This window comes from Haliaeetus albicilla, chromosome 7 (genome assembly GCF_947461875.1).
Source record: "Haliaeetus albicilla chromosome 7, bHalAlb1.1, whole genome shotgun sequence".
Classification (NCBI taxonomy): Eukaryota; Metazoa; Chordata; class Aves; order Accipitriformes; family Accipitridae; genus Haliaeetus; species Haliaeetus albicilla.
Genome location: NC_091489.1, coordinates 7,688,423 through 7,699,119, shown reverse-complemented (window position 1 = coordinate 7,699,119; position 10,697 = coordinate 7,688,423). Strand labels below are relative to the sequence as shown.

General features: G+C 50.6%; 1 protein-coding gene across 1 annotated transcript; it reads right to left on the bottom strand.

The window, feature by feature from the left end:
* Positions 1-7,518: 7,518 nt before the first annotated feature.
* Positions 7,519-8,773, bottom strand: PRR18 (proline rich 18). The gene has a single exon (XM_069786877.1). It carries the CDS (start codon positions 8,689-8,691, stop codon positions 7,843-7,845), a length of 849 nt encoding a protein of 282 aa, XP_069642978.1. The 5' UTR covers positions 8,692-8,773; the 3' UTR covers positions 7,519-7,842.
* Positions 8,774-10,697: the final 1,924 nt, after the last annotated feature.

Below are 10,697 nucleotides of genomic sequence, written 5' to 3'. Positions count from 1 at the left end.
CTTACAGTGTGCTCTGTAAGGCAGATCATTTTTTCCAAATTCCTTACTGACACCTTAAAAAAAATAATCTGTATTTTACTAATATTCCTTTGAATAAGAAGAGTGTCTGCTCTACCTCGGCATCCAGTGATGAACAGCCACATTCAGCTCCTCGTTACTATGGCAATATTACGTAGGAGGTACAGAAACAGACTGATGCTTTTATCTTCTCCCTTTGTACTTAGAATATACTCTCTTCCCCTCCTTTTATTTTTGAACAAAACAGCCACAAAGGGGGATGGTGACTCATTCAGAGAATCAAAACAAAGGTTATTATTGTTGTTATATTAACTCAGGATAAATTGCAGGGCTATGAATGAGATAAAAACACCAAAGACATTAAATATGATCTCACAAACGAAGCATTTTCTTTCTTTTCATTAAAAAAAAATAATGAAGTGTTAGTGACCCACTCTGCTTGCTTCCCAAGCAAAACTGAACCCCTTTGCTGTTTAGCAGGACCCAGGCAACGGTGAAAGCAAGGAGCACTCACACAACTTGCCGTTTCCCCTGGGAACAACCAGAACAGTCAATGTAGGCACATTCGTGAGTGTCACGTGGGATGAAATCCCACTTTTTATGTGACCCCATCGAAGGGGCAATAGAAATAGGCTGCTGCATGACTACTAACACCACCTCCTCTGTATTCATTTGCTTCTAACTAGCAGTGGTTTAAGCAGCACCCCCCCCCAAAAAAAAAAGTGGGACGCAGAGTAAACTCTTCAGGTGGTCAATGCAATACAAAGAAAGTGTTCAGTCCTGCTGGGTGCAATCAAGATTTACAGCAAAACATCGCGTTTGCATCTATTGACTCGGCCGCTTGCAGAAGCTCTCCCTGGTTGTATCACTCAAAGCAAACCAGATGAGCAAAGGTCTCCAGCCCAGGCCAGCCAAGCTCACTGGATGCAGGGAGCCAGCCCGTTAAGCAGCTCAGCCAGCTGAGCCGAGGAGGGAGCTTTGCCACAGCTGGGGACGAGCCAGTGGTGGCACAGCTGTGTGCAGCCAGGTTTGCTGTGCTCCTCCTGTTCTGCTTACTGTCTGTATTCATCCACCAGAGGTTAGCGATACAGCTATTGCCTGCACGTTTCCTTCAGATTCATCATTCTGAAGTTAGGAAAAAGGAAAGAATGGGATTATTATTTTTTTCCTCCAAAAAATCAACTCTTCAAACTCAAGAAAGGTATGTTTTAGGATTTCTAACTTGATATACTACATTTCTTCATTTGCTCATTCAGACGAGAGCACCATTTGGCAGATGACTTCTTGTAGACCATGGTTTTACTTACTCTTCAGTACTGCCCTAGACAATCCATTTTTCTTTCTTCTTTGCCCCAGGTAGCCCGTCGTTTTGACAGCTACACATTCTTAATGTATGTTCCTGTGGCTTTCAGCATTTTTTAAATGACTTGCCAGTTGAGGTAGAGATTCCTGATGACCAGATTTAAGCCTGTGGGCCATTGGTTTACTCTTTCAGAAATGTCATTAAACCCTGAGAAGTAACCTGCAGATTCCAAGTAATCCACAAATTGCAGGATTTTTAACTCCTGCTGGTATACAAACCAGAGTTTATTTTGCCATATCGCTGTAAATAAATGCAGAAAAAAACCAAAACCAAACCAAAAACGAGAAACTGATTAATCTTAACTTTGAAGCAAGGCATTTCCCACAGGCAGCAGAGAGCAGCACTATAGAGACACATATTTCATAAGAACTCCAGAAAAAGAAAATAAAAAAGACACTCCCCAACAGTAAACTGTCAGTATGACCCATAACAAGATTAGCAATAGGGATGTGAATGCCATACCTTGCACAATAAGCTTTCCCAAACATGCCAAGAACCAAAAACCAGTCCAAAAGTCATTGTAAGCATCAACATGAATTCAGTAGTTTCTATTTCACAGTAATTCCCCCCCCACGGTATTGCCAGTTTTAAATTCAAGATATCATGGCGATCACTAACAGTATCTGGGTCAGACTGCTTCCCGTTTTGACAGAAGCTTATTGTAATCTCAGTGGGAAAAATTAAGAAACCATGAGATTGAAAGCGGTGGATTAATATTTTCCTTCTATTTGTAATTTAAAGGAATCACTTGCTAATGCCATCTTGTGCATTATCCTCCAGATACATCTGCCAAGCCAAATTATTTCTACCCTAAGATGACCTGCACAAAATCTACACACAACATTTTCCTCAAAGTTAAAAGCGGCTCAGTTACTACCTATGACTTGAAAAAAATTCATTCTCCATAGAACAAATGGTTGAATACCGTGGCCAATATACAAAATACCTTCATAACAAGTACTTAACACCAGGGCATCACAGTATTCCTTTTTAATGATGTTTGTGCAGAGTGTGCCTGTCCCGAGCAGAGATTTCAGTCATCGCAAACTGATGTGGAGAAGGTATGTTAACGTGCAAGACAACCCGCCTGGTTAGGGTTGTGAAATGCACCCTCAAGATGTCTTCAGCACTTCTCACGGTGGTAAAAAAAGAAATCCTAATGACACATGGCCCTGCACAACAGCCTCCCAGAAACGCTTATTCGACTGTTTGCTCTTTTTCTCTTTGCTTTGAAACTTTGTACTGCAGGGGTGCCCGGTGCTGGGCACCCCGCTCTCCGCGGTAACAACTCTTTTCCTGTTAATTGCCATCAGGTGCCTTTTCTTGAGAATTTTGCCTTTATTTGTTCCTACTTCTGTTCTAGTCCTAAAAAGTTTCTGTTAGTTTCTAATTTAAAGCATTGAGAGTTTTGTCGCTTAGTGTTCTTTCCACCCGGGTTTCGCTCTTCAGAAAATGCCCTGGCAAAGAAAACACTGCAAATCCTTTCCCATCCCGCACTACGTGACTTACCTGACGGGCTCTTGGCACTCCACTGACGGGTGGAACTCAGGCAGCCAAGTGAATGTTAAGAGAATGTTGGAATACCACAAATTACTACAATTTGCTTTCTTCTGTGCTAATCGCTGAGAAGCTAATAGCTTCCATGCTAATTTATTTTTATGCTTAATTAGGAACTTCTTTTCCTTTTCATTCAAAGCTCAGCTTCTACCTGCACTCAGAAGTATGGTGATGACAGGAAAGATGATGAAACTATTACGTTCCTTCACCAAGAGTGCTGAAAGCTGAACGTCAGTTGACCCTCACTCAACAGTTCATTTAACCACAATGTAAAACTGATTTGGGGAGCGGAAATCATTCTTAAGGATTTTATTACACCTAACACTTCCATCCAAGATACGAGCCCTCACAGTAAGAATGACCTAAGGTCGTTATCTCAAGACACCTTAGTGCGAAACACAGACTGGATGGTTTTGGTATCTTCAATTTTATAAAAACAAAACAAACAAGAAAATGTTAAGCCATCCCAGAGCTCTCAAGCCTTCATCATACATTGCAAGAAAGGGAAAAAAAATCGACTTCACGCCCTTCCAAAAAACCTTCAACAACTCTTTCAGTAAAATTAAGTGGTGTTAAAAGTCGTTATTTCATTCTCTATGCACTCATCTTCCTGTTGTCACTGGGAACCAGCTTCTTCCTCTGGAAGAAGCCCCTCACCCTCACCATGTCCGTTAGCTGGCTTGCTCCCGAAATTGGGTGACGACCCAGACTGGAGCCCGGCAGCCCCGCTCCAGGCACTCCACGGGTTAGCGTCGCAACGTTCTCCCCGTGTTGTCAGAAGCAGCAAGGCCATCTACAAATAACAAACTACCGGCACGATTTTGAGAGACTAGCGCTTCAGGTTTTCCTCCCTGGGAAGGGAAAAGAAGTGTTCTGTCTTTTTCAGAGGCCAGGAGCTGCGGGGCAGTCGCTCTGGGGCTGCCCGAGCGGAGCAGGACGGGGAGGTGACCAGCATCACCGCCGGTGCACCAGTGCCAGCTGGGAGCTCGCACGCTGCTGTAACTGGTCGCTGCAAAAACGGTGATTTCTCTTTCAGGAAGTATCAAAGCCAAACCTTCTCAAAAGCTCTTCCTCTCTTTACAAAACCACCACTTCGGGGAGGCGTTTCTCAAGAGAGAGAACAGAATGTGCCTTCAAGTACCTCACAAAAACAACCCACAAAACCAAAGAAACACCCCCAAACTGGAAGGAGAGCTGCTGCTCAAGACGGACACTACCCCGCTGCTCCTCTCGGAAGAGCAGCCACCAAAGGCTGGGGGGGGGGATGTCCCCCGGCTGTGCGGGGACCCCCAGGCAGGGCTGGGAAGGGCAGGCCAGGCTGTTTGGCAGCTCCTAGGGAATACCGCTCGGCTGGGCTTTGCTTCCTTTTGCTTTTCCTTCTGGTGAGGAAAAGCATGAAAGACTGTTGAAAGCTGGGCAACAACATGCTCTCCCCTCGACCTTGAGAAGAAAGGAGGTGCTAATTGTGCCAGTGGGGTGGGGAAGCGGAGATTCGGGCTGGAACCCCAGAGCAAACTCAGTGATGCACAGGGCTGGGGCTGGGTGGTTAGAGAAACGTGGGCTTCACCTGTGTCTGGCTTCTCTGGGCTTGCTAAAAAAAAAAAAAAACAAAACAACACGCCAAAAAAAAAAAGAGGGAGACACCCAGAATATGTTGGGTTTTGTTTGTTCGTTTCTTTTTCCACCATAAATCATACCGATATGTTGGGAGGAAGAAGGGAAGCTATCCACCCTGAAGCAAGTATTGATTATTTTAAGCATCCATGGCACCAGCTGCTCATAACTCTTTTTCAGCAGCTGAAAGGGTTATTTATGAGTGGGAGGCTTAGGCTGAGGCACTCTGAAGACGACGAATACACTGTAAAAAGCAAGTATAGCGATTTCCAAGCTGCTTGTTGGTTCTTATGGCAAAAGCAGATCTACACCACCTGAAAAGTATTCCTGAACGCACCTAATCTCTTCACCGGTACAGAAGAACGGGTCTTACTTACCTCAATACTGGCACTGGGGCATGCAGGCAGCTCGGCAGGCCGAGAATGTGGGGAGTCAACAGCGGCCCCCCCGCACCTTCACTGAGCCTGGGTGCAAGCAGAGGGACGGGAGAGATGCTCTTTCACAGCATCCCGCTTGCATCTTCCTGTCGTGCTAACGGCACCCTGTCCTGAAGCCACGGCTCGGGTGGGGGAGGCCTCAGGCGGACCAGGGACCACTGGGACGGGGGTGCTGGACCAGGGACCACTGGGACGGGGGTGCTGCGGTGGGAAGTTTCGGTTCTCGGTGCTTCAGAGGGCTCTCGCTCTTTCGGCAAGAAAAGGAACCGTGATTAGTTCCTGGTACGATGCCTATTGGCATATAATTACATAATGGATCTTAAACAGCAGGAGCCATGATGCACAAAGACAAATGCAATGACTTATTTGAGGGTTTTCACCGCTGTCTGAATCTCCACAGGCATTTTTGTCCTTTGAAGCCTGCCACTAGGCTCAAATGTCTATTTTACCACATATTAAAGAGGTAAATAAGCAGTTTTATTATGTTTAATTTACCTACAATTTTTGGATGCTAGAATCCATCCGTTTTCTTTTTAACTGAAAAAATACCGAGAGGCAAGCTACATGCAGAATTATCAGAAGTTACTGTTAGTATGTAGTAACTTCTGCTGTTCTAATATCGCCTGCAAGATTTATGGGCATTTCAGATGAAAGTATTCAGAGCGCTAGGGGCATCATTTATGGTTAGAAGAGAGCAGAAAGGTAGCAAATACTGAAAACAATAAATCTCGACATTAACATTTAGTGAAGGAGGTACTGTTCCAAGCAGACATTAGCTATATGACTCCAGAGAGCCCAGTGGCTCTTAACATCCAGCCCAAAATCAGGACTGCATATCCTCATCTCAAGATGAGGCCACCTCAGGCCCACTTTCAATTACCACATACGATGACTTGCCTAACGCAAAAGATCTTAGCTGCGTGATCTTTGGGTAGCTTTGTTAAAATTAATTCTTTTGAAAAAAAAAAAATAAAAAGAAATCTATCCAGGCAGTTCCTGAGTTTTCAAATTCTTCTTCCTAGTGTACTCTGAGCAGGTTCTTCCTTTGTCAGACTTGGCAGTCCGCCTTCAACCCCCCCTCCCTCCCAAGTCACGCTGTATTTGCTGCTGTTGTGCATTCAAATTTATTGAATTTCCTGCCGCACTTCAGCCTCTGAACAAAGCAGCTTTCAGCCTCACAAGTAAGCTTTATCATACTTCAGCCCCTAATGAACGAATCACTTTTCGTTGCAACTGGAGATACTGACTATAGTCGATAGGAAAGCACGGAGCGGTTTTAAGGAACAACATTTGTAAGGGTCCGGGATGCTCCTTTATAAACTCGCATTCCCAAAAGACACAGAAGGGGAAAACTCAGCTACAGCTCAACTACTGCTGTTTCCCCTCATTGTTAGAAGAGAGAAAAACCAAACCAAAAGTGGGTCTGACATCAATCCAGCGTAAACTAAATTTGGCAGGAAATTGGCAATTAAGACAGACTTGCTTGAAAACGTTACTGAAAATTGATGAATACAGCAGAAGTACAGGCAAACTCAGTTAAAAAGGTAGGAAGATGCATGTGTTTCATAGCTAGTGCTACAAATAACTCTCTACATTTGCTTAAATGAAATAGAATTACTCTCCATACCTTCTCATGCCCCATGCTTTTCTTGCTGGCCTTTGAGCGTAGCCGTTTCACACCTGTGTTATATTGGTTCATTATTTTTTCCACAGCTGTATCAATGCATTTAATAAATCTTTCCTCAAAGCATCTCTCCCCTGTCATTCCTGAAGTTTCAGGGGGAAAAAGTGTTTGAACAAACCTGGAGCAAGAGGGAATACTGTACAAAAACGTAGCACATCACTACGTTGTGCAACTGATCTGTAGAAAGGTTTACCTCCCGCGATTTAATGGAACAGTCAACACAGACCTCGGTTGGTGTAAACGGTAATTCCCAACGCGCGGCACTAAACTGTCTTTTACTCTGCTCGGTAAATTCAACTTAACACGTTCCTACACGCTCCAACGTTCATCTGCGAAGTGTTTACCACACCGCAGCAAACATTTCGGTCTGTCTCGCGTTCTGAGAAGCTGGCTAACACCGACACCAGAGCCACCAGCCATTTTTGTACCCCTGGCCCCTCCCGCCCCCTCCTCGCCTCTCCCGACCGGGGGTCGCGGACAAAGGCTGCAGCCGCTGCCCACCCCCCCCCCCCCGGGCTGGGACGGGGCTGAGACCGCGTTGCCCCCGCACAGCCCCGGCCTCGCCTCTCCGCGGTCCCGGGAGCCACCACGGCGCCGTGGCCGTGTCCCCCCTCCCCGAGAGGGACCCCCCCACCTCCCCTCCGTTCCCTTGCCCGCCGCCGCGCCGGTTCACCGAGGAACCCACCGGCTCAGCGCGTTGCTGGGAGCCGAGCGGGGGGTTGCCGGTACCCGCAGCCGCCCGAACCGGGCTAATACTCGCCCCGTACGGGTGCTCGGCACGGCGAGCAGCCCGGCAGCCTTCCCCCGAGGACGCCTGGACGCGGGGCTCACCGAGGCGCTAAGGCTAGTGCAACGCAACGGCCGTTTATTCGAATAAATAAAAAGGAGCTTTTATGTACAAATATACAAAATCATCACGCGCATCTTACAAAGTAGTCGAGAGCCTTAAAAAAAACGGGGAGGGGAGGCAGGACGCCCACGGCCGGCCCCTCTCCCTCCCGCCGCCGCTCCTTTGTCCCTCGCCCCGGCGCCTTCCCGGGGACCGGCTCCGGGCCGCGGCCGAGCCCCCCCGCCGCCCACCCGGCTGTGGGGGCAGAAGAGCCGCGGGGAGCGGCCGGCGGCGCCTCCTCCTCCTCCTCCTCCCCGGGCCCCGTTGGGCCGGCGGGGGCTCAGAGGGTGCCCAGGTGCGGCAGCGTCTCCAGCCTGTCGGGGCGGTCGCGGTCGCGGCCGGCCGCGCTCTCCACGCCGCGCAGCCACTCGGTGCACTTTCGCACCAGCCCTTCGTCCGGCGCGGCCCCCGCCGCCGCCTCCTCCTCCTCCTCCTCGTACTCCTCGTCGTCGTAGCGGTGCCTGTCGTTGAGCAGCGAGATCTTCAGCAGGGCGCGCAAGTCGCCGCCGCCCGCCCGGCCTCCGCGCCGCGCCGGGGCCGGCCCCGGCCCCGCTCTGCCGCCGGGGGAAGGGGCGGGCTGCCCCCGCTGCCGCTCCAGGCTGCGGCGCTGCAGCACCCGCACGGCCTCCGGCGGCAGGCTCAGCGAGAACCGCGGCGCCGTCTCCCCCGCCGCCCCCCCCAGGCTCTCGCAGGAGCGGCTGCCCGGCCCCGGCGCCCGCGGGCGGCCCCGCGGCTGCGGCGGGGCGGGCTGGGGCCGCGTCCCCCGCTCGGCCGGCGGCCTCCGAGGCGGCTGCCGCTGCAGGGAAGCGCAGGGCCAGGAGCTGGAGAGGGGGCCCGGCCGCTCCGGGGGAGCCGCCCGCGCCTTCCTGGCCGCCTTCTCCTCCGCCGGCCGAGGCGCAGCCTTCTTGGGGGCCGCCGCCGGCGTCTTCTTGGGCTGCGCCCGGGCGGCCCCGGGGGAAGCGGCGGGCGCCGGCAGGATGGGCGGCAGGGAGGCGGCGCGGCCGGGAGCCCCCTCCGGCTCTTCGCCGCGGGCCCAGGCGGCCGCGCTGCGCGGGGGAGCCCCGGGCAGGGCGCCGCATCTCCCCGCGGGCGGACAGGGCCCCGCTGCGCGTCGGGGCTGCAGCCCCATGGCGAGAGGCGGCCGGCGGCGGCGGCGGCGGTAGGGTGGGCTCCGCCTGCGCCGGCGGCCGCCGCTTTTGCCCCCCCCAACCTCGATAAACCCGCCCCCCTGCCCGCCCTTCGCCCGCCCCGGGAACAGCCTTCCGCGGGGCGGGGGGTCCTCCCGGCGCTCCTCCGCCTTGCCGGGCCAGCCGTCGCGGAGGGGTCCGGTCCGCCGCCGTCCCCGGCCCGGAGCAGAGCCGAAGGGGGGGGGGGGGCACGGCGGGGCTCCTGCCCCCGAGGGGCTCCTGCTCCCCCCCCCCCCCAGGGCAGGCAGGCTCTGAACTCCTCCCAAAGCCCTCAAGCGTCCAAGAGCGAAAGGGCTGGCTTTTGGTGTCCCGTTAAACCAGCGCCCTCACGCCAGTCTTCGAAACACGAAGGGTAGTTGGAGCTGCTCGGCTCCTGGACGTACCGGGAGTAAGGGCAGGCAGAGCCGACACGAGTGCCGTCAGCCACGCCGAGACCTAGAGCAGACTCGCACCTACGTGAAATTCCAAAATGCACCAGCCACGCCGAGGACGAGAGCAGCCTGGCTTGGTAACGAAGGGCCCAGGCCAGAGATCCTTCTTCCTAGCCTCAACGCCTTCTGAGCAATGTGCTTTGCCTCAATCACAACGCTCCTGGTTGTTTGGTTTGGGTTTTTTTGAGGAGGAGGAAAGCAGTAATTTCCTCAAGTACCCTGAACACTAACGGAGGTTTAGAGAGGTTTCATGGGGTAGTCATAAGTAAGCATGTATTTCCTATGAGTCCAAGATTACTACCACTCCAAAATTTTGTCTAAAAAGTCATGGCATGTAACTGCTATAAATTTTCCTTCAAAGTACTCCTTTAATTAGGGTACCAGAATTTTATCAAAAGATGGGTAGGATATAAACAATCCACATGCACAGAGATCGCCACATTTATGGTTTCACACTGTCATAAAAGGATATCGTACAATGAGGTTGCATCAACTGTGAACTTTTGGAATATTCATACACAGCAAACAAAGATAGGATGCGAAGGACCAAAAGATACTGATGAAAGAAGGCAGTGTGTGCTCTGTATGCAGAGAAAGAAAGTGAATCCTTAAATGTTCAGAAAAGAAAAACAAACAACAAAGCACATGATGTAACAGACCTAAGTGTATATAAAAGCATACCAGTACACGGAACTTTTGGACCTCAGTTCTCAAACCTGTTCTGTTGATCTAATACTAAGTGCTAACTCATAAGTGTTAACTTTGTTATTTACCATAGCACATAAAAAAAATTTTAAAAACCCAGTGGAATAACTAATACCATTCTAATTAAAGATGACAGCAATGGTGATGGTGTACTGGAACTAGTGGCTGATGGGCAAAGCCAATTCTGGAGCAAACAACTGCCCAGTCCTGAAGCACCAACTGGCAGGATGGGATGTCCCCGGTGCCAGTTACGGTCAGTGCCCCAACAGGAAAGAGCCACTGCAGAAGGGGCAGTGACAGTCATTTCCAGGATGACATCCATCACTACCTACACACACACTAGTTCATCCTCAATGCAAACTAAAAACTAAAAGAAACTAGAAATTCACTCAAGGGTCCACCAGCACACCAGGTCTGATGGGCAGAGCTGGAGAGGCTGTCACGACACCAAGCAGTACTAACGAGCCCAAAAGCCCGCTGCTGCAGGGTCAGGACTACCTGGTCCCCCATCACCTGCAGGAATGATGTCTAGCTGGCAATTTATTGTTACTAATCGGTTAACAGGGGTGGCTTGGTTGGCAGTTTAGCTGCAAAACCATGCAGTCATCCTTTATCCAGCTTCCCCCAAAGATGTTGCTCTTTTGTGCAACACACACTGAGATTTAACAGAAATGTACTGCAATTCGTCTCTTCAGCCTGAACCCCAAATACTACAAGACAGGGGGTTTTCCCCTTCCTGACACTGCAGCTCACATCTTTTCAAATCCATTCCCTCTTCTTCTATTTGTGGATCAGTGGGGGAAAAAAATAAT

What these genes read in the sequence shown, in the direction of transcription:
- PRR18 (XM_069786877.1), bottom strand. Translation starts at nt 8,691, where the DNA reads ATGGGGCTGCAGCCCCGACGCGCAGCGGGGCCCTGTCCGCCCGCGGGG.